Source organism: Lemur catta, chromosome 16, assembly GCF_020740605.2.
Source record: "Lemur catta isolate mLemCat1 chromosome 16, mLemCat1.pri, whole genome shotgun sequence".
NCBI lineage: Eukaryota > Metazoa > Chordata > Mammalia > Primates > Lemuridae > Lemur > Lemur catta.
In genome coordinates, this window is record NC_059143.1 from 3,941,971 (window position 1) to 3,966,627 (window position 24,657).

The following is a 24,657-nucleotide window of genomic DNA, read 5'->3' on the forward strand; positions in this document are numbered from 1 at the left end:
AAAAGCCTTCCAAATAGGCCGTGTCCTCATTCAGCCTTTCCCTTTAACATATATTCCAATCCCAATTCTGTCTTAACTGGCTGCAAAAAGCCATTACGCATTTGACCAACAACGCAGGAGCTACTGAAGAGGGAATGTTACCTCAAACTCGCTGCCACTCTGTAGTTTCCAGAAGCCCAGCTGAGAAGTGGGTTTACAGAGAGCTGTGTGAAGAACATGCAGTCCATCTCTTCTTCTAAGTGACCCAAATTATCTCACTCCAACAACCACATGGTTTTAGCAAAACCCAGAGAAGTGCTTTTGATGCACCATGCTTGGGTGTCACACTCCAGACCATGCTGAAGTGGGGTGGGGGTGGGGATGGCGCATCCTGGGAAATGGGATGCAGTGTTTACTGCTAAATTGCTCTCCTTTGAGACTCATTATGTTATGCAGATTTATCTTTAAAAGGACCTCTGGAAGAAACTTCTGTCAGAAGTCTGTAGCAGGGACAGTTAGACTTCTCTCAAGCAGTAACTAGTTTTTTCCTTAACTTCTGGGCACGGTGGTTCATTTGACTGATGATGCGACTCTCTATAGAAGCCCAGCCTCTCCCACCCCCACTTGATAACTTATTACTCGAAAATTATAACCACCACATTGTTTTTAAATTAAAACAATAAATAAAATGAACAATTTACAAAATGATGTTTTGTTCAGGTTAGTCTTCCCCAGTCAGTGTACCTGTGGAAGGCTTTTCCCACTGGTGCCAGTAGCTGAAGGGATGGGCATAGACCACAGCTTAAGTAATTTCTTAGTTGCTGATCTTCAAAATTTGAGTAAAGTAGAGATTTGCTCCTATATTCTCTATTCTCCAATAAAGAGAGGATTCATATACTTTTAAAGATTGAAGTGTTTTCTGCCAGCCAGCTGCTATTCGTATGTCCATTGTACTTACATTGTAACTTTTTAAAGGTAAGATTAATTCAATATACTTTTTTTTTTTTTTTTTTTTTTGAGACAGAGTGTCGCTCTGTTGCCTGGGCTAGAGTGAGTGCCGCGGCGTCAGCCTAGCTCACAGCATCCTCAAACTCCTGGGCTTAAGCTGATCCTACTGCCTCAGCCTCCCGAGTAGCTGGGACTACAGGCATGTGCCACCACGCCCGGCTAATTTTTTCTATATATATTTTTAGTTGGCCAGATAATTTCTTTCTGTTTTTAGTAGAGACGGGGTCTCACTCTTGCTCAGGCTGGTCTGGAACTCCTGACCTCGAGCGATCCACCCGCCTCAGCTTCCCAGAGTGCTAGGATTACAGGCGTGAGCCACCTCGCCTGGCCTAATTCAATATACTTTTTAAAAGACTACTTTGTGCAAATGACCCTCTTAGCCTAGGACCCTTTGTTTCTCTGAAAGCCAGATTGAGCTAAGTATCCCAGTGATATTTTATAAGACAGATAATACCTATACTTGTAATAAGGTCAGTTGCAGAGCTATAATTGGAGATAGATTAAACCAGCCTCTCTGATAAGTTGATTCCACATTTTCACTAACATGAGATTTCTAGGACTGTAAAGAGAGAATTCCAAGCTGCTGAGATGGCAGGTGTAGTCAGTCCATTTCTAGACATGGTGGTTGGTTTTAATTGCCTTTGTTTTTATAATTGTAGCAATATCCATGGAGGAAAACAACATTTAAAATATGTAATTGTTTTTAGGCTTCAGAAACTAGCTTTAAGAAATGATTCTATATCTACAACCCAACATCTACGACTGCTTATTAGAGGACAAGATCAGGACTGCTTTCAGGTTTGTAGAGTGCATGGTCTCTTGTTTTATCTTCTGTTTTGTCTGGGTCCAGAACACTTACATATGCAGACCATTTGTGTTATTTATCTCTTAAGAGCTTGTGTTAATGGTATGTTTTATTTGTGCTACTGCTGCTTTGTCTTATGCAGTGATTGTTTTTACTTTGTAGCTCCAGAACACTTTTGGTTCTGAAGAGCGATTGACCAGTAACTGTGAGATCAGAATTCACCCAAAAGAAGATATCATCATCTCTGTATTATTTGCACCTACTCGATTATCTTGTATGTTGGCTAAACTAGAAATCAAACAACTTGGAAATCAGTCACAACCAGGCATTAAGTTCACAGTAAGATAATTTTATTGCTTTTTTTCCCCCTCCCCTCGAGTTTCTGACATGTTATAACTATTGGATTAATGTTGGTAAATTTTATATACTCTGCTTTTTATAAGTGAGTATATTTGGTTGTCTGCTTATAAACAAGTTAGGGAGTAATTATATGCTTTGTAGAATTCTCAAGTTATAAAAGTAGCGAGCATAGTAGTCCTATAATTAATAACCTCTTCCAGTGCTTTTAAGTTTCATTGTAGTTTGAGAATTTTGCAATGGACCCACCTTTTCAGGAACATGTGTTTGGGTAAATCCAGATGGAGCTATTTAAGATGTTGACTTTTCAAGTAAATTTTCTTCCAGTTCAGCAAAAATACTGTCTTAGTCATTCATTGTGCTGCTACAGACTGGGTAATTTATAATAAGCACAGATTTATTGCTCATGGTTCTGGAGGTTGGGAAGTCCAAGGTCAAGGCACTGGCAGATGAGTGTCTGTGAGGGCTGCTCTCTGTGCTCTCACACAGTGAGAAGGGACAAGAGCACTGCCTTCAACCTCTTTTGTCAGGGCAGGAATCCCACTCATGAAGGCAGAGCCCTCCTGACTTAATCACTTCCCCACAGGCTCCACCTCTTAATGCTGTCACATTGGGGATTAGGCTTCAACATATGAATTTTGGAAGGACACTAACATTAATACCATATCAAATATCTATTGATAAAGTTTGCTAGACTCTGTCTTAGATGTTGGGGATAGAAAGACAAGAGTTTTGATATATACTTTTTGTTGCCAGCATAATTTTTAAAAAGGATTTGAAGACATGTATGTAAATGCATCCAGAACAATTAGAGATAAAAGTAGTAAATCACTGAGGAAAGGGGGGGTAAGGACAAGGTAGATCTAACAAAATGTGAGCTGCGTAGAAGTACACAGCTGTTCAGCAGTGGGCTGGACTAAAATTTTGGTTCTATTTCCTAGTGTCAAAGGGGGAATGTGATAAGTTAAAAGATTAGCAGTATCCAAAAGTTTAATAAGTTAGATATTTATGGCAAATATAGCTTTATTGGACACTGGAGCTTGACATATTTTCTGTGAAATCATGTGATTGGCCCCATGAGCTATGATGGGCAAATTGTTTAAAGATATTAGTAGTCATTTTTACAGTTGGCATCCTTATATGTGAGCCCAGGACGCATTGCCAAAGTGCTAATGCACATGGATGCACAGCTCTCTGATGATCTGGTTTCATGTAAGGATAAAGCTTGGTTCGTGGAGAGAACTAAATGGGCTACATCTTTCAGACTTCCTGAATATATTCTGAGTAGTGTCAGGTTTGCCAGCCAAAATTTTCAGGTTATTTTTAAGGAAGAATCTCAAGAGAACTAACTCTCTGGTGATTTAGGGCAGAACTGTTTGATTTGACAACCAACCAAGCAAAATTTCAGGTCTGACATCTTCTTAAGTCAAATCAGGATCTTAGGGGGATTCCTTCCTATGTAGATGGCCACCCCATCCTCTCACAGATGTGGGCAGAATGGGGTTTGTCTGCAAGTCATAGATGAACGTGGTTTTTATTTCACCAGAAGACTCAGACTGTTAACATTGCTGTCTTTGAAAGGATAAAGTAGCCTGGGTGAGTGGTGGCTGAGCACTTAACACTGGGCATAAGAGAGTCCAGGGAACCAGCCCTTTTTCTGTTACACCCACCTTGGATCAGTCACTTCTCTCTCTCTCATTTGTGAAATGCAGCTACTTGCCAACCCACTTTCCAGATCTGGTTGTGAGGAGCAAATGAAGTGATCAATGCTTTGAATATCGTAAGGCATGATGAGACTATAATAACAAATAAATTTTTATTTGTTGCATGTTGAGTTTGTGCCAGGCACTATCCTTAAGAATCATTGTGTGGGTACTATGGTCTGAATGTGTCCCCCAAAATTCATGTGTTGGAAACTTACTTTCTAATGCCATAGCACTGGGGGAGGTGGGGCATTTTGGAAAATGTTCAGGTCATGAGGGCTCTGCCCTCATTAATGGTTTAGTGCCTTTACAAAAGGGCTTGACACAGAAATTCAAAATGCTCCAAAATCAGAAACTTTCTGAGTACTGATGTGACGCTGAAAGCAAATGATCATTGGAGCATTTTGGATTTCTGATTTTCAGATTTTTGCTCAACTGGTATGATGCAAATATTCCAAAATTTGAAATGCCTCTGGTCCCAGGCATTTCGAATAAGGAATACTCAACCTGTAATTAGGATTGAAAGATAATTTTTAAAGATACACATTTTAAATAATATGGGGAGTTTCTTTTCTAGCAGGGTGAGTATTTTCCTTACATTGTTATTTATGGGATATATTCCATGCACCTTTGAGCCCTGGGGAAGCAGGAGCAGATGGTATCCCAACACCTGGTCCAGTCTGTTGCTCCCATGGTTGCCAGTGTATCTGTCCTTGAAGAGTTGTCAGAGTTCTTGTCATCAGTTTAGTCCTTTTTACATGGTTCTGTCTGACACTGGCTAGACCAAACACTAAGAAGATTATATGATAATAGATTTTTTTCCCAAAAGCATTTTATTATGACAATTTTCAGAATTACTGAGAAGTTGAAAGAATTATATAATAAACACCCACATACCCTGTCACTTGGATTCTGCAATTAACATTTTGCTATATTTTGTTTCCCTCATATCTAACCATCCATCTGTTCATCTGGTTTTTTTTTTAATGCATTTCAAAAAAAATTATAAACATCTGTATATTTCACCCTGAAAACTTCCTAAGCAAGCATATCTAGACTAATCTTCTTACTATTATTTCTCTGTCATCTAAGCTTGGCTTTTATGACAATGAAATAATTATTCATAGCATTATCAGAAGGCAAATAATTTTTTATAGCTCTTTGGTGTGTTTTCCCTTTAAGACCAAGTTCTTAATATAATGCTGGACTGGATGTGGGGTAACTACCAAAGTATACAAACAGTAACATTTTTAATTGTATTAAATCTTTCTATATTTTCTTCTGACTATAATTCAATTTTCTGCTTTCTACTTACATAAAAATAATTTTGGATGTGTACATTCTTTCAGATACCTTTGTCTGGATATGGAGGAACAAGTAATCTTATTTTAGAAGATGTTAAAAAATTATCTGACAGTTACATGGTAACAGCAAATGACTTAATACCTGGCAATGAAAGTAGAATTGTTTTTTCTGTCCGCAACACTGGCTCTCGAGCAGCTTTCGTTAAAGCAGTAGGTTTTAAGGATTCTCAGAAAAAGGTTTTGCTGGATCCTAAAATATTGAGGATTATTCCAGATAAATTTGTGCTCAAGGAAAGAACACAAGAAGTAAGTGTAAAAGTCTCTGCACTAAAAACAGGAAATCATTTTTAGATGGGATTAGTAATTATATATTTTATGTCCAAAAGCTAAAATGATATTTGAAAGTAATGTAAAAGGGGAAGGGCTTATCTGGTCTTGTTGGAAATGCCATACATATGCACTTGTATCTGTATTGAATGTTTAGGCTCATAAGATTTTATTCAGAATGAAATGACTTAAGAAAAATATTTAATATTTAATCTTGATTTTTTCCTTGGCATCAGGATGTTACTTTAATATATAATCCATCAGACAGAGAGAGCAATTATAAAACTGCAACAGAACTGTCAACTATATACTTCTTTGGTGGAGATGAAATCTCAAGACAGCAGTATCGAAGGTAGATTACTTTTCTTAGACAATGCGGGGAACTATTCAGTAGAAATAATGAGGGTTTAAGTGGTTTGGGGTTTGGAATTTTTAGAACATGTTTCACTGTTAGGGAACTGGTAGATGAAAACGGTGGTAAAATTTGTGTGGCTAATAAGCTACCATGCGTAATGTGTGGAAGAAATACCTATAGGAAACTCACCTCTTGTATTTCCTTACAATATGCCGCCTTTTCCAGACAAATGTATTGTGCGTCTTTTCCTTTACTCAATAGGAGCATCATACTTTGTAACAGGACCATGTTCATAATGTACTCTCAAGGGTATATCAAGGAATAGTAGATCAGTTTAGAAAAGATGTAAGAACTACTGAAAGATTATACTGTATCAACACACCTGCATAATTTAGAATATTTCTGGGAATGCTGTGAATTATTTGAAAGGATCAAGTCGTATTTTAGAAATGTGTAAGATGTTTATCTTGTAGCTACTTAGAGCATGTACTTCTATAAAATCTGATAACATCTAGTTTAAATATAGTTTAATATGCTGAACTGTTGGCAAATTTAGGGTATTGATTTAGGTTTAGGTATGATTTAAACATAAGTTACATTCTTGTGTGTTGAATTCTGGATTCTTTTATTATAAAGTTTGATTTCCTAGATTAGAAGACCTAAATATAAGTGAAGCTCATGACGTTTCATGTGTCAGTAGGAAATCATTAGAAAAGGTATAGATGAATACATCAGTCTTTCCTTCTTCCAGCCGTTCGTGCTCTGCTGTGTTTTATTCTGATACAGAAATTGGTAAATAGGCCGGGCGCGGTGGCTCACGCCTGTAATCCTAGCTCTGGGAGGCCGAGGCGGGTGGATCGCTCGAGGTCAGGAGTTCGAGACCAGCCTGAGCAAGAGTGAGACCCCGTCTCTACTAAAAATAGAAAGAAATTATCTGGCCAACTAAAAATATATATACAAAAAAATTAGCCGGGCATGGTGGCTCATGCCTGTAGTCCCAGCTACTCGGGAGGCTGAGGCAGTAGGATCGCTTAAGCCCAGGAGTCTGAGGTTGCTGTGAGCTAGGCTGATGCCACGGCACTCACTCTAGCCCGGGCAACAAAGTGAGACTCTGTCTCAAAAAAAAAAAAAAAAAAAAAAAAAAGAAATTGGTAAATAGTTTTATTCTTAATTTGTTGAGGACCATTGGAATGTTTAAAAAGGGGGAGTTTAATGGTAACTTGCTACATGATGTTAGAACAGACCAAATATGAAGAGTTCAACTTTGAACCTGGTTTTGTTTCTTAATTAAATATTTCAGAAATAACTGACATTTAGGGAAATGAGATTACCATGTATTCTGATGTTTTTCTTTGGATATAGAAATCAATGTATTGTTTTAAAACTCTTCTTTGCTGTGACATTGCAGTCATTAGATTTTTCTTTGTGGACATCTGAGTATTATAGAGAAATTTACATTTCTGTTTTCTCACTTAAAAGATTCTCTGGAAGAGCCCACATAAACATAGTCACATGGTAATTTAAATATTTCCCTCTGAGTCATTTTTTAGCATGTTCTTTTTTTTTTTCAGAAACAATTCTAAGTATGACCAAATTATCACAAACATTGAAAATGTCAGACCTGAAAAAAAAATCTGGTTTTACTCTTCCTTCTACTTTTGTATTAGGAAGTTCTTGTTTTGATGTTAATATTTAACTAAAACTGGTGATTTTACTATCATGTGTAATTTTTAAGGGAACTTCCAAAACAAGTTTTCTTTTAGATATGAGATCTGTGTATTAATGTATCATGCTAATGTGGGATGTGCCAAATGTATTAATGAAAATCTAATTAAAGCCATTTTATATTTAAAATCACTTTTGAATAAAAACCTCTCCTGGCAGAGCCCTGTTGCATAAACCAGGGATTATAAAGCAGATACTTCCAGAACATAGTGTGCTGCAAAACATTAATTTTGCTGAAGCATTTCAAGATGAGCTACTAGTAACTGAAGGTAAGAATTTCAACATGTCTTCATGTCTTAAATCTTTTGGGTCATTTATAGTATTATCTAGGTCCAGGGATATAACATAAGAAGGAAAAGTGTTAAGTTAGGATATGATGTCAGGCCGTGTTTGAGCCACAGTTCTGCTGTATGAATTTGAACAAATTACGTCGCTGTAATTTAGTTTTCTTATCTGTAAAATAGGAAGAATGATATCTAGCTTCTTTTACAGAGATTTTATGAGGATCAAATGAAAAGTCTTTGCTATACAAATGTTAGATGTTATTAATATTTTACTGTGCTTAGTCTCTGGTTAGGCTTATAAATGGGAGAATGGTCATTAAATTCAAATTAGGCTGGGCACAGTGGCTCACGTCTGTGATCCTAGCCCTTTGGGAGGCCTAGGGAGAAGAATCATTTGAGGGCAGGAGTTTGAGACTAGCTTAGACAAGAGTGAGACCTCCATCTCTACAAAAAAATGTAAAAATTAGCTGGGTGTGGTGGTGTTTGCCTGTAGTCCCAGCTGCTCGGGACGCTGAGTCAGGAGGATCGCTTGAGCCCAGGGGTTGGAGGCTGCAGTGAGCTATGATGATGCCACTGCACTCTAGCCTGGGTGACAGAGCAAGACCCTCTCTCAAAAAGAAAACCCAAAAAAACCCAAATTAATACTATTTAAGATTTCATTGCAGATGTACACTCAAAATGAAGTTTCTATGCTATTGTAAGATTTATGTGGGGTGTGATGGTAGTAAAAAAAATCCAAAATAGGCCAGGTGCGGTGGCTCACGCCCATAATCCTAGCACTCTGGGAGGCCAAGGCGGGTGGATCGCTCAAGGTCAGGAGTTCCAGACCAGCCTGAGCAAGAGCGAGACCCCGTCTCTACTGAAAAAAATAGAAAGAAATTATCTGGCCAACTGAAATATATGTAGAAAAAATTAGCCGGGCATGGTGGCACATGCCTGTAGTCCCAGCTACCTGGGAGGCTGAGGCAGTAGGATCGCTGAAGCCCAGGAGTTTGAGGTTGCTGTAAGCTAGGCTGACGCCACGGCACTCACTCTAGCCCGGGCAACAAAGCGAGACTCTGTCTCAAAAGAAAAAAAAAAAAAAATCCAAAATAAACAGTAATGAAGTGACTCTAACCTAGATGATTATCCTTATTTGAGGTACACGGCTCAAATATTTAATAGTTTTTATTACTCATACCAAATACATGTATGGAGATATACAAATTATGGAAAAATATATGTACAGATTTTCTCTACAGTATGTTTACAATAACAAGAAGTTAGAAGTAACTTTAATGCCCAAGAATAGGGGGTTGTTAAATTATGCAGTAGAATATTTTGAAGCCATTACATCAATGATATGAATCCACATACTAAATGACATGGAAAGCCCTTAATTTATTAGAAAAATGTTTTAAAAGTTTGTATAGTAAAATCTCATTTTGGTAAAAATATTTTTATATGTATTTAAGTAAAATCATGGGAGTATATGCACCAAAATATTAAGTGGTTATGTTTGGTGGTAGAATTTCAGGTGGTAGTTTGTTACTCCTGTTTTTATTTACTAGTTCTTAAATGATGGAATATATTTTGCTTCTGAAATGGTAAAGGAAACAGTATTTATGCCTTGATAGGAGTGATATAGAGTAGTCTGTAATCTTTCCAGTAAATTAGCAGTCTAGATCATCTGCTCAAACGGAAGGCAGAGTTGGGCTAGTTGAAAATGGTAAGCAGACTCGGAATGGACTTGTCAGTAGTGCGCTAAGGGAGCAGAGCAAGGGAAAGAACTTTGGATTCAGAGTTGAAACTCAATTCAAGACCTATCTCTACCACCACAGCCCCTCACCTCTTCCTCATAGGAAGGATCCAAATAAAAGTTAGACTGAACTATGCTATGGAGATGGAACAGTAACACTTAGTAACTCATTGCAACTGTGGTGAAGACTGATTAAAAATCGGTAGCAAGAGTTTTCAGTGGTTTAGAAGTTGGCATAGTTCCATGATTCAGCAACAGACCATCATTGATTGATGGATGCATCCTGAGGGGACAAGGTGCCCATCAGCATGTAGACACTGGGGTTTATGGGCACAGGATGCTGTCCTTGTCTGTGAGGGGCTTACTGACTAAGGGGAAGACAGATGATTAAGGTGTGGTATGGAAAGTGCCATGATAGAGCTGTGTGTGGGAATCTGGGAGGGCACAGAGAAAAGGCACCTCATTTAGAATGAGATGACTGTTGAGCTAGATTTGAAGAAAGGGGAGGAGTTGACAAGGTGGAGAAGATGGGACCAGGGTGGGGAAGAATATTCCAGATGGAGGGAACTGTATGTCCAAAAATTCAAGAAATGTATCATATTAAGGGCTGTATTGACAAACCCAACCAAGAACTCAACCTGCCAAGATCAACCCTCTAAGATGGGGTTGAGTTGGGACTGAGTTTCATCTCAGGATTTCTTGAGATGGTATAATTATTGTACAGATGAATGGAGGAAACAATCCCATTTTTTTTGTGTTGGTTAGTACCATAGATCACCTATGAGAGTTGAACTTTTCAGGTGATTATTTTGAATAGCATTTGCTTGAGCATGTTACTATTACATGTGTTTGTAATGATCTTTGGCAAAATGTGTAATTTGTGGCAGTATTTTCACAGCTGAGTTAAACTTTTATTGTTAGATGTCTTGGTTAAATTAATTTAAATTTAAATGTACAGTTACTGTGTTCTTTTACAATTCCCATTAAAAAATATAGGACACTTAAAGATTATCTAATTTTTATGTAGAATACAAGATATTCTGTAAAGTATCATATATATACAAATTTGGGTGTGGCCTAATCTAGAGATGTCATCTGGAACTATTTTATTAATCTAGAAATAATTAATAGTGCCTGGTTTCTAGATTTGCTTAAGTTGAATGTCTCTGAGACTGCCACTCATAAAGTGTGTACCCTTAACCTCTTTGTGCTTCAGACTCTTTATCTTTGAAGTGGAGATAATAGTACTTGCCTCAAAGAGTTCTGAAAATTAAATGAATATATATAAAGGGATCGGAATAGTGCCTGGCCCACAGTTAACTTTATGTAAAGGTTTCTTCTCATATATATCTTGAAAAACATTCTTATTTTAATGCTCACAACAACCCCTGAGATATTATAGACTGTTACTCTAGGCTATAGTTGAGGAAACTAAAGCTCAGAGAGGTTAAGGAATTTGCTAAAGGTGACAGGCCTTATGAGTGGCAAGGGGGATGCCCAGATTCAGACTCAGAGCCTGACCTGCCTGCCGCCGATGCTGAACTGCCTGTAATTTCATGCCAGTCAGTAGTGCTAATAATCATATGTCCCTTACCCCAACCTGAGAAAAGAATATTCTGTGGCTATAAACATATAAATGTATCTGTTACTTGGTGGTATGCTTATGTGAAGATTCATGTATTTCGAAACATTTTCTATTTCAGTGTATGATCTTCCCCAACGGCCTAATGATGTTCAGCTTTTTTATGGAAACATGTGTAAAATTATTCTTTCCGTAATCGGAGAATTCAGAGACTGCATTTCTAGCAGAGAATTTCTTCAGTCTTCTTCCAAAGCTAATTTGGAATCTAAAAGGTAAATCAAACAAACAAAAATCTTTCACCAAATCTCAAGATTATTTGATTTATCATATAGCTCATATTTTTCCCCTGTACTTTATTATTATTTTGTCTCAAAATGTTTGCATCACTTTTATTTTCTAGTTTAAGTTGAAATAAGTTTAAACTTTCAGGAAAAGTTTAAAAACAGTACAGGGAACTCCATATACCCTGCACTCAGATTCCCTATTGTTAACATTTTACCACATTTACCTTATCATTCTTTATTTGTATATAACTTTTTTCTGAACTATCTAAGAATTAGCAGGTATGATAACCGATAAGCCCTAAATTTCCTAAAACATTGTCCTACATAGCCGAGGAAAACCCATCAAAATTAGGACATTCAACATCGATCACTACTACCATTTAGTCGACAGATTCCATTCATATTTTACCAGTTCTTCCAATAACATCCTTTTTTTTTTCATTTTTTCATTTTTATTTTTTTTCTATTTTTCTTTATTTCTCTTTTTTTTTTTAGTTATATCCCCTTTTTTATTCTTAATATAGTTTCTGTGTGTGTGTGTGTGTGTGTTTTATTTCAGCTCATCATGGGGGTACAAAAGCTCAGCCCATATACATTGTCCATGTCCCGCCCATCCCCCTGAGTCAGAGCCTCAAGCATGTCCATTCTCCAGACAGTGCGTCTGGCACTCACCATGTAGTCACACCTCCATCCCCTGCCCCCACCCCCCACCTCCCCAAGTCAGCACCCTCAAGCATAACCATTCCCCAGACGGTGCGCAGTGCAATCATCATGTAGGCATACACCCATCCCCTCCCCCCACCCCCCGCCTCAGTCTGATATCCAGTTGGTATCGTTCCCTGATGTGCATTTAGGTGATGATCGGGGAAACCAGTTTTCTGGTGAGTACATGTGATGCTTGTTTTTCCATTCTTTGGATACTTCACTTAATATAATGGGTTCCAACTCTCTCCAGGAGAACCAAAGAGATGTCGTATCACCGTTATTTCTTATAGCTGAGTAATACTCCATGGTATACATATACCACAATTTACTAATCTATTTGTGAATTGATGGGCATTTGGGTTGTTTCCACATCTTTGCAATCATGAATTGTGCTGCTTTATAAACATTTGGGTACAGGTGTGTTTGTCATAGAATGACTTTTGTTCCTTTGAGTAGATGCCCAATAATGGGATTGCTGGATCGAATGGTAGGTCTACTTGAATCTGTTTAAGGTATCTCCATAATGCTTTCCACGGGAGTTGCACTAGTTTGCAGTCCCACCAGCAGTGTATGAGTGTTCCTGTCTCTCTGCATCCACGCCAACATGTGTTGTTTTGGGACTTTTTGATAAAGGCCATTCTCACCGGAGTTAAGTGATATCTCATTTTGGTTTTGATTTGCATTTCCCTGATGATTAGGGATGTTGAGCATTTTTTCATATGTTTGTTAGCCATTCTTATATCTTCTTTTGAAAAGTTTCTATTCATGTTGTTTGCCCACTTTTTGATAGGGTTGTTCGATTTTTTCTTGCTGATTTTCCTGAGTTCTACATAGATTCTTGTTATCAGTCCTTTATCTGCTGTGTAGTATGCGAAAATTTTTTCCCATTCTGTAGGCTGTCTGTTTATTTTCGTGACTGTTTCTTTGGCTGTGCAGAAGCTTTTTAATTTAATCAGGTCCCATTCGTTTATTTTTGTTGTTGCTGTGATTGCCTTAGGGGTCTTCTTCATAAATTCTTTGCCTAGACCAATGTCTGTAAGAGTCTTTCCTACATTTTCTTCTAGAATTCTAATCGTTTCCCATTTAAGTAAATCTGTTATCCACCGTGATTTGATTTTTGTGAGAGGTGAAATCTGTGGGTCCTGTTTCAGTCTTCTACATGTGGCTATCCAGTTTTCCCAGCACCATTTATTGAATAGGGATTCTTGTCCCCAGAGTATGTTTTTGTCTATTTTGTCAAAGATTAGATGGCTATATGAGGATGGTTTTATATTTGGATTCTCTGTTCTGTTCCACTGGTCTGTGTCCCTGCATTTGTGCCAATACCAGGCAGTTTTAAGAACCACAGCCTTGTAGTATAGCTTGAAGTCTGGCAAATTAATGCCTCCCATTTTGTTTTTATTGCTTAAAATTGCTTTTGCTATATGGGGTCTTCTCTGATTCCATCCAAAGTGTATAATTATTTTTTCTAAATCTGTGAAAAATGATGTTGGTAATTTAATAGGGATTGCATTGAATCTATAGATTACTTTGGGTAGTATAGACATTTTAACAATGTTGATTCTTCTGATCCACAAGCATGGTATGGTTTTCCACCTATTTACATGTTCTGCAATTTCCTTCCTCAGTGTTTCATAGTTCTCCCTATAGAGGTCCTTTACCTCTTTAGTTAAATATATGACTAGATGTTTTATTTTCTTTGTTGCTATTTTGAAGGGTATTGAGTCTTTAATTTGGTTCTCCGATTGAATGTTATTGGCATATATGAATGCCTCTGATTTGTGTGTATTGATTTTATAACCTGAGACTTTACTGAATTCATTAATCAATTCCAGGAGTCTCTTGGTTGAATCCTTGGGGTTTTCCAGATATTACATCATATCATCAGCGAAGAGTGAGAGTTTGATCTCTTCTTTCCCTATTTGGACTCCCTTGATTCTGCTCTCTTGCCTGATAGCTCTCGCAAGGACTTCCAATACTATGTTGAAAAGTAATGGGGACAGTGGGCAGCCTTGTCTGGTTCCAGTTCTGAATGGGAATCCTTTCAATTTTTCCCCATTTAGTATGATGTTGGCTGTGGGTTTGTCATATATGGCTTGTATCATTTTTAGGTAGGTCCCGTTTATGCCTATTTTGTTAAGCGTTCTTATCATAAAAGGGTGTTGAATTTTGTCAAATGCTTTTTCTGCATCTATTGAGAGGATCATATGGTCTTTATTTTTGCTTCTATTTATGTGGTGAATTACATTTATAGATTTACGCATGTTGAACCACCCTTGCATCTCTGGGATGAAGCCCACTTGGTTGTGATGAATTATTTTTTTGATTAGCACTTGGATACGATTTGCTAGGATTTTATTGAGAATTTGTGCATCTATGTTCATGAGAGAAATTGGTCTGTAGTTTTCTTTTTTTGTTGCATCCTTTCCTGGTTTTGGTATCAATGTTATATTGGCTTGGTAAAAAGTGTTGGGGAGAATTCCATCCTTCTCGATATTGGAAAATAGTTTATGTAAGATGGGCACCAGTTCATCTTTGTATGTGTGGTAAAATTCGGGTGTGAACCCATCTGGACCAGGGCTTTTCTTTTTGGGAAGGTTTTTTATTGCTGTTTCAATTTCAGTTCTTGATATTGGTCTATTCAGGAATTCTATTTCTTCCTGATTGAGCTTGGGAAGGCTATGTGTTTCTAAAAAATTATCCATTTCCTCCACATTTTCCAGTTTGTGTGCATAAAGATTTTTGTAGAATTCATAGATGATATCCTGTATCTCTGTGGCATCGGTTGTGATTTCTCTTTTCATGTTCCTGATGGAGGTTATTAGAGATTTTTCTTTTCTGCTCTTGGTTAGTCTAGCCAGAGGTGTGTCTATTTTGTTTATCTTTTCAAAGAACCAACTTTTTGTTTTATTAATTTCCCTTATAGTATTTTTGTTGTCCTTTTCATTTAATTCTGATTTGATCTTAATAATTTCTCACCTTCTGCTGGGTTTGGGGTCAGTCTGTTCTTCTTTCTCCAGGTCTTTGAGTCTATTCATTAGGTTGTCTATTTGTAAGTTTTCTGTCTTTTTGATATAGGCATTTATGGAAATGAATTTTCCTCTCAGGACTGCTTTAGCTGTGTCCCATAGATTTTGATAAGTTGTATCTCCTTTATCGTTTAATTCAAAGAATCTTTTGATTTCTGACTTGATTTCTTCCTTTATAGAATAATCGTTCAGGAGAAGGTTGTTTAACTTCCATGACTTTGAGTAGGAATGAGAGTTTCTGTTAGGGTTCATTATTAGTTTTATTCCGCTGTGATCTGAGAAGATGCATGGTATGATTTCTATTTTTTTAAATTTTTTAAGACATTCTTTATGTCCTAGGATATGGTCAGTCTTAGAGAATGTTGCGTGAGCTGATGAGAAGAATTTATATTCAGTGGACTTTGGGTAGAATGTCCTGTAGATGTCAGTCAGGCCCATTTGTTCTAGCATTCTATTTAAGTCCATTATTTCTTTGCTTATTTTCTGTTTGGAGGATCTGTCCTGTACTGTCAGTGGGGTGTTAAAGTCTCCAGCTATTACAGTATTGTTGTCTATCATTTGGTTCAGATCAAGTAGGGTTTGCTTTATGAATCTGGGTGTACCTAAGTTGGGTGCATATATATTAAGTATAGTTATGTCTTTTTGTTGAATTGTGCCTTTCAGCAGTATATAGTAACCGTCTTTGTCTTTTATTACTTTTGTTGGTTTAAAAACTAAGTTATTGGAAATTAAAACTGCCACACCAGCTTTCTTTTGGCTACCGTTTGCTCGAAATATCGATTTCCATCTTTTATTTTCAGTCTGAATGCATCTTTGCAGGTTAGGTGAGTTTCCTGAAGATAGCAGATACTTGGTTTGTGTTTTTTTTATCCATTTGGCCAGTCTATGTCTCTTGCGTGGGGAATTCAGGCCATTGACATTTATTGAGAGAACTGTTAAGTGCGACAGATTTCTGTTCATCTTGTTGGGTAGAACTTCATTGCTATGTTTTCTCTCTTGAGCCATTGTGGTGGCTGGAATTTGATCTTTAGCTCTTGAGTGGTTTTACATTCATGGGTCTCTCTTGTGCTGATCCATGTGTAACTCTCTTTTGAGTACTTCTTGGAGGGCTGGTCTTGTCTTGGTGAAGTCCCTCAGTCCTTGTTTATCTGAGAATGTCTTAATTTCTCCTTTGTATAGAAAACTTAGCTTAGCTGGGTACAAGATTCTAGGCTGGGCATTATTCTGTTTCAGAAGAGTGAGAATGGGGCCCCAACCTCTTCTTGCTGGTAAGGTTTCAGTTGAGAAGTCTGGCGTAATTCTAATGGGCTTTCCTTTGTATGTTACTTGTTTCTTTCTCCTTACAGCTTGAAGAAGGGTCTCTTTAGTGGATATTTTGGTCAGTCTGATGACCACGTGGTGTGGTGTTTTCCTATTTGCTATGAATCTCCCAGGGGTTCTTTGAGCTTCTTGAACTTGTATATCTAGAGTTTTAGCAAGGCCTGGGAAATTTTCCTCTATTATGTCTTCAAACAGCTTATCCAGCCCTTGCTTATTATCTTCTTCACCCTCAGGGATGCCGATAACTCTCACGTTAGGCTTCTTCACATAACCCCACATTTCTTGTAGACTCTGATCTTTTTTCTTATTTCTTGGCTCTATCTCTGTGACTGACTTATCTAATTGGAAAGAGTTGTCTTCAATCTCTGAGATTCTTTCTTCTGTTTGATCTACCCTGCTCTTGAGACTTTGCACTGTGTTTTGTGGCTCCCTGAATAAATTCTTCATTTCTAGGAGTTCAGTTTGGTTTTTCTTCAATATTTCAATTTCCTTAGTGAATTTTTCTTCCAAATCCTGGATTTTTTGGGTGGTTTCTTTGTGTTGGTTATCCATTTTTTCTTGTATATTATTCAGCTTATTTATAATCCATAACTGAAATTCTTCCTGTAACATGTTGGTATTTTGAATCTGGTTTGTGTCAATTGGTAGAGAGCTGGTATTTCTCTTTGGGGGCGAGATTTCCATTTGATTCTTTGTGCTCTCCGTATTTTTCCACTGAGCCCTTCCCATCTGGATCTATCGTTAGATCTTTTCTCACAGCTTTAGTCTGGCTAGCAGCACACCTTGTACTCTGTTCTTAGGCTGTGAAACAATCTAGGTATGTTGCTTCCTTTGTCCAGAGGGGGAGACTGTTGTGTATGTTTAGAGTTTTTTCTATCTCAGTTGGGGGGCTGCTTCTGATGGTTCCAGCCCCAGAGGATTGGTTTGACCTAAGACCGGTTTGGCAAGTTAAGTCACTGTGTTGTGGACTTTCAGTGAGCAGGCAGGATTCACACTATATGCAAGCAGAAAGTCTCTCTCTCTCTCTCTTTTTTTTTTTTTTTTTTTTCTTCCTGTTTTTTGGTTTTTCCTCTAGAGGGGTGGTTTCTGCCTCTTTCCACAGGAAAGACACTGGCTAGGGGGAGGAGGCAGTGCCCTCGCTCGCTCAGTGCCCCAGCTGCTGCAGCTCCCACGGGCAAAGGTCTGCCCTGTCCCAATGTCCCCAAGGTCCAGGCTCCACACTGTTGCGTCTGGGGAAGCCCTCAGTGTTCACACACGGGTGGGGGTCCTAGAGAGGGTCCACGGACCAGGGTAGGGAGCCGCCCGGGGAGCCGCCCGGCACCGTGTGGCTCCGCAGCAGCTAGGCCTTGGACCCCACAATGGCGGCTGCCCGCCTGCAGATCACCGGCACTGGAGGTGAATGTTCAGGGTCCGGCAGGCACCAGAGCTGGGGCCCTGGCGAGCTCAGGAGTACACAGTAGCTCCCCGGCTAGAGAGCCGCCGAAAACAAAGAGGAAAAGAAGAAGAAGAAGAAGAAAAAAAAAAATCTATAATTCTGCGACCCTACGTGGCTTTTTCGCCTTAGCGCTGTTCCGCCCCTTTCCCTTTAAGCGCTGCGTCCCAGCGGAGATCCCCTAGAGTCTAAGCTGTTTCCCGCTGATGTCTCCTATCCACAGAGTTCATACAAAGCCAGAGCTGTTGGCGTGGGTTCACGGACTAGGGGAAAGGGCCGCCAGGCACCCTATAGTTCCGCAGCGGCTAGGCTGTGGACCCCAAGATGGAGACCGCACGCCCGCAGATCGCCGGCGCTGGGGGAGAATGTTCAGAGTCTGGCAGGCACCAGGGCCGGGAGCCTGGCGAGCACTGGAGCCCACAGTAGTTCCCCAGCTGTCCACAGAGCTCCACGCCTCCCGCGGTGATTCTGCACCGACTCCAGTCAGATCCCTGATTGAGTCTCTCTCTCTTTTTTTTAATTTTTATTTTCTCTTTCCTTTTTCTTGTTTTTTTTTTTTGTTTGTTTCGCTTTGCTATCTGAATATAACATCCTTTATGGTTAAATCAAACCACAAAACAAAAAATTTCCTCTTTGCCCCTTCCTCTGTGGTCTAGAATCTAAACTAAGGTTGCATTTAGCTAGCCTGTCTGTTTACTCCCTTTCAGAACAGAAAGTTCCTCAGCCCTTCTGTATCTTTCATGGCTGAGATAACAGAGGGTTGGATTATCACATCAGATCCACAGGATCAAACATGTTATCCAGAATTAAGCTTTACTGATAATTTTAAATGCAGCCTAAAGAAGTCCAGGACTGCCAACAGCACCTCCTAGATCCTTCTTACAACATTAATTCTTGTGCTCTGGTTCAGATTTAACACATGGCCTCTAGGTTATACATGTCGTACATGGCTTACACAAAAGGGGGAACTATTTTGAGCATGAAAGTTCTATTTTTTACTTTGATAGTTACATAACTTATATGATATTTTTTCAAAGAACTATACCCCATAGGTTCATTTCAGGTTTCTTTACTACAAATAATTCTAGACGCATCAGGTACATCCTGTTAAAAGCATTCCACAGATAAGGACATTAGTGTGTTTGCTGGGAGATCTGTCATTAGCAAGATTACAGGGAGATTTGACCAAGTCATCTTTATGTTTTTTGAGCATTCCCTAGTAAAAAGGAGAAAATAGGTTGCAGGCCAGCTTCTAACCCTTTTCTTAGCAGTGATGTTGATGTTTTTATAGAGTCCAGTCAAGTTACTTTGTAAAATATTCCTCAATTTCAGCTTGCAGATTCAAGTTTACACTTTAGGCAGAACACCGCAGAAATGATGCTGTTTGTTTTCTCAGTGCATCTTCTCAGATGGTGTACCATGCGGATTTGTCTTATTACTAGTAATGTTTTTATCACTCAGTTTAAAATGGTATCTGCCAGATTTCTCTACTATAAAGTTAATAAGTATCTTATAGAAAATTACTTAAGGATGATGAATTATCTTGTTCCTCATCAAACTTTTAACATCCATTGATGATTGTTGCCTGAATCATATTGTTATCATCATGGTTACCAAGTGGTGATTTTCTATTTCCATCCTTCCGTGTTTATTGGTTGGCTTTGTGCTATGAGGAGGAGATTTACTTTTCCTCCTTTTATGTACTTATTTATATTAGGGTGGACTCATGGATTCAATATTAATTCTTCACTGTCATTATTTGGTCCTGCATTCTGTCTCTTTGATCTTTTTGATGGGTCCCACATCATCCTTTGAGCACTTTCTTACTCATTAGCACAACAGGATATTCTGGGCTCATCCTACACTTTCCCTGCCCAGCCCAAGAATAGCCATTTCTCATAGAAGTCGTAGTCACTTTTAGTAGAGAATGGTATTAGAAACCAGGGTGTGGGCACTAGGTATGCTCATTGCATTTGAGGTGTCATTACTTCTGGGCCCTCAGTGGACAGAGCTAGGGAACATATGTGTTAATATACAAATCCACATGCATTTGTATCTATTTCTGTTTATAAATATGTTAAAAACCATGAGTTTACACTGATATCTCCAATTCTAATCTAACAGTGTATTTCTTTCTGAATTTATACCCTTTTCTCCACTACTTTAAATCCTGGCCCCATTATCCTCAATATATTAACATTTTTACTCAGTCCCCGTTTTTAACTAATCTTCCACACACGGCCATCTCCCTGAGCCCAGTGCTGCCAGCTCATACTGGCTGAGCATCCCCTGCCAGTCCCAGTGCTACCACCCACCCCCACCTCAGTGCTTCCAGTTCCTGCCAGTCTGCTTCCCTTCTGTTGTTGTTGAGACAGGATCCTGCCATGTTGCTCAGGCTGGTTTCAAACTCCTGGGCTCAAGTGATCCTCCTGCCTTGGCCTCCCAAGAGTGTGTACCACTGTGCCTGGCTTCTCCTTTACCTTTTTTTTTTTTTTTTTGAGACAGAGTCTTGCTCTGTCGCCAGAGCTAGAGTGCAGTGGCACCATCATAGCTCACTGCAGCCTCCAACTCCCGGGCTCAAGTGATCCTCCTGCCCCAGCCTCCCAAGTAGCTGGAACTTTAGGTGTGCATCATGATGCCCTGCTAGTTTTTCTATTTTTAGTAGAGACTGGTCTCAGTCTTTCTCAGGCTGGTCCCCCTATACTTTTAATGGTGATCTTTTTTCAATGATAGTCAAAGAAATAATTAAATACAACAGTTACATATGTTAAAATTATCTTGAAAATCACTTAAATTGTGAGAAATTGGTTTTTAGTAAGCAAAAAAGCCAAGAATCAACTTCTTTTTATTTTTTTTCCAATTGTTTCTGACTTTTGGCTTGTGCCTCTGGGGCAGTGGAGTCCTGATTTGAAAGGGAGGGGTGAGAGGGCAGTGGGTAAGAGGTCAGGACAGGGATCTCACTCTCTTGAGTTTTGACTTGAAATAGACAGAGATAGTAGCTCTTACCATATGTAGGAGAATTCAGACCTCGCACAATTAAACTTCGGTTATGTCCTGTGCTTTGGTGATTATAAAATTCAATGAATTATAATTTTTTGTAATCTAAGGCTTACTAGAAAATACTTTGTTTTGACACTTAATAAAAATTTTCTTAAGCTGTATTAACACTTCTTACTGTAGCATTTGGCCCAGAACACTATCCTGTTGTAATGTTTTTGGTGTCAGCATTGTGAAACTAACTATTGTGCAGTTATGAATACAGTAAGAGTTTTATTTTTCTTAAATTCCTAACACTGGGTTGTTTTCTAGTAAGTCTTTCAAGAGACTTTAGATGGCATGCTGAAGTCAAGGCAGAAAAAAATTAAAATCACTCAATACTCTAATTAAAGTTTATTATACTATTTGAGTATACTGTATATTTTATATACTCTTTTAAGTATACACAACATGAAGGATTTTTATTCACTGAAAATACGTGGTATGTAATGCACTTCTAGTTTTGTCTTAATGTTTTTAGATTTATGAAGAATTAATATAAACGTGACACAGTCTGAACTTTTATCATTTTTAACTTCTTTTCTCTGTCTCTTTCTCTCTGACTTTCATTTTTAAATAATTTTTCTAGTGACTCAGGAACTTCTGGAAAACATAGTGGCAATGTCTCTTTGGATGTTTTACCAGTTAGAGGTCCTCAAGGTTCACTTCTCTCATCAGCTGCTCACCCACCTCAGGATAAATCAGCCTCTGGAGAGATGTGGACCGTCCAGCCTGAACACCTGATTTTGGTAGCTCCTTCTCCTAGTGAGTGTATTGACAGCGACACCACAGGCTGTGTGCTGGGGCCTGGGGGCGCTCCCTCTGTTCCTGCGGCTCCCATGGGAGTCTTGTGGACTCGTGCCTCACCCAGGGCCTGCTCCCCCACCGGAGCTCACCCTTGTTGTGAGGCCACGCCCCTCAGCCAGGGTCCCGAAGAACTCATTCAGCACTTGGCCTCTTGGTACCCTTAACGTTCATAGAGTTGGTTCAGGGTTGGAACAAATCTGATACATACATATGTGCCAAAGTTAAGGCCAGGTAGTAACAATTTCCAGATTCCCATTTTTCCCTAAGTTTGCTCGAGATGCAGTATCTTTGTAGTTTCCCATAATGAACCAATGGACTCGTTTTACCAGGGATTTGAAATTCCTGTAATTCAGCAATTGGGAGAGCAACATAAGTTAGCATGCTAGTAAATTTATTTAGGATTCATTTTTATCATTTGTTAACATTTGTGTTTTTCACTGTTGCTAAATATAAATAACATTTTATTTGTCTGATATAACAGGCGACATGGCAAAAACTGCATGTTTCCAGATTATAAATAATTCTGCTAGGTTACTGAAATTTGAGCTGTGCTGGCCAGCACATTGTCTTACGGTCACACCACAACATGGATTTGTTGCACCAGAGTAAGTATGATTTCTGTGTTCTTCTGAGTGTTGTTCAGATGCTATCATGGTGACTTTCTGTGGGTCACATAACATGTTATATTAACTTACTCGCTAAAATTTCGCACTGTGCTGACTGTACAAAGCATTTGCTTGGCTCTGCGAGACAACAGTGAGCTCAGGGTGCACACCATTTAGTGTAGTAGAGGTCATGCACACGGCCAATTATGGTGTAACCCAAGATGGTAGAGGCAGAACAGAGTCCCTGGAGTGGAAGACGTCAGACTGTTGTATGTGTAGTACAGAATTACAAAGCAGGGAATAAAACTGGGCATGTGTCGAGGGATAGGGACCGTGACGTGTCTGAAGCCCCAACAGCTCTGCCATTCTTTATCTTGGTTTGGATCGCATATTCTACTGGTGTTGTCCAAAGGACATTTTTTCAGACACAGCTTCCTGACTTTCAATATGTCTGAGCCATAACCTAGTTTACCATTTTCTACACAGAATATTTTAAGACAGAAGGAAGTCTCTTGGTGCCACAGCCATTTATACACAGCTGCCCTCTGTACATAGCCTAGTGGTTGCCAGGAGGGAAAGCCACAGCTCCACAGCTTTCAGAGACCTCCTCTAGGTCCACACAACTCTCACATCTGGAAGCTGCTTCAAATTTGGGATTAGCAACTTTGGAGAACAACAAAATAATGAGTGTGCATTTTAGGGGAGTTTACTTGACTAAGACTGTGAGCTAAGGCCCGGTCAGGAGCACTCTGGAGCCATCAGTTAGAATGTACTAAGTGTTTATTATGTGCAGCATACCCTTCTCAACTAATGTTTGAAAAGATAGGGAAATGACAGAATAGGTTTCTCACAAGTAACTTTTTCTGCAGCCCCACATGTTTAACTGTTAGCGGTGGTAAATAATCTTGGCCTGCCATTTTGGTAGCTGGTGATTTCTTTTAAGTTACAAATCTGATCACATTGTCCATTTTAAACTCTTCTTTGGCATCCCATGGCTCTTGAAGAGAACACTGAGCACAGAAAATACTAGCAACTGGGTTGTAAAGAAACATTATTTTCTTCATTTCTTTTCTGTCTCCCCCTCCTTTTCCTCCAGCTTCTTTTCCAACTACTGTTAATACATTCTCTTTGGCTGAGACTGTTTTATGATATTCTTTATTATGAAGTGGATCAAATTTTTATTTTGAATTGCCTTTAAAATGGCATTTCTGTGGTGTGCCTTGTTTTCACGTGAGTTTTGCCCTTGGGCGTGGGTTCACGCCATGCGGCATTTCCTTAGCCAGTGGGTCAGGAGGCAGAGGCAGACGAGCTGTGTGTCGGCGCCGTGGGCGCTACCCTCTGCTCTCTGCTGTCTCCGAACAGTTAGGACGCAGGTGGTCATTGGCAGATGGTATTTATGACTTGTGATTACTGCTATCAAAGTACAGAATATTTTTGATGTTCATTATTAAAATTTTTTTTTAAGGACTAAACTACAAATTCTTGTGAGTCCTAATTCCTCCTTATCCACAAAACAGTCAGTGTTCCCATGGAGTGGTTTGATTTATGTACACTGTGACAACGGACAGAAGGTACTTTTAAAAGTGTTGTTTTTTTCTTTTTTTGAGCAAAATTTCTCTTATTTTGTAGCTTCAGTTTCATAATCCTTATTAGCACTTACATTTCAAATATCATATGAAGGTATAATTGGCCCTCTGTATTCATGGGTTCCACATCCTCAGATTCAACCAACCAACCCAGTATTTGGGGGAAAAATAATAAATACAAATAAAAATATAGTATACCAACTATTTACGTAGCATTTACATTGTATTAGGTAGTGTTAGTAATCTAGAGATGATTTACAGCCTATGGGAGGATGTGTGTAGTTTATATGCAAATGCTGTAGCATTTTATATGAGGGACTTGAGCATTCATGGATTTCAGTGTCCTTGGTCCTCCATGGATACTGAGGGGCGACTAGATTTGTTCTTTTGAGCCTAAGTTTATTTCATTAGAGCATTTAATACCAAATTCTTCCATAGTGATCAGAATGATTCTGTTGAGGGATAGGGGTGGATGCAGAGTCGGGCCATGAAGCCATTGCTAATTCGTAAAATCTACTTTCAAAAAAAGGTGGTGGGGGTGGGGAGAGGAGGTAGGTAGAGTCAGAGATTGAGTTTGACATCTGAATAAACCTTAATTTCTAAATTCCTCAGTGTTTCATTTGTTTGGCATTTCTTTTCTCTATTATAATTTAAAAATAGGAATTGTTTCTTTTAAAATGATAGCT

At 38.8% G+C, this 24,657-nt stretch overlaps 1 protein-coding gene across 2 annotated transcripts in view; it reads left to right on the forward strand.

Annotated features, from left to right (window-relative positions):
* The window catches only part of CEP192 (centrosomal protein 192), a 128,118-nt gene that overhangs the window by 82,419 nt on the left and 21,042 nt on the right, over positions 1-24,657 (forward strand). For both annotated transcript variants that reach the window (XM_045527818.1, XM_045527817.1), the window contains 9 exons: positions 1,695-1,785; positions 1,955-2,131; positions 5,202-5,462; positions 5,720-5,835; positions 7,723-7,832; positions 11,289-11,439; positions 21,563-21,738; positions 22,262-22,385; positions 23,851-23,956. In XM_045527818.1, coding sequence (XP_045383774.1) covers positions 1,695-1,785; positions 1,955-2,131; positions 5,202-5,462; positions 5,720-5,835; positions 7,723-7,832; positions 11,289-11,439; positions 21,563-21,738; positions 22,262-22,385; positions 23,851-23,956 — 1,312 coding nt within the window. The remainder of the gene's footprint in view (positions 1-1,694; positions 1,786-1,954; positions 2,132-5,201; positions 5,463-5,719; positions 5,836-7,722; positions 7,833-11,288; positions 11,440-21,562; positions 21,739-22,261; positions 22,386-23,850; positions 23,957-24,657) is intronic.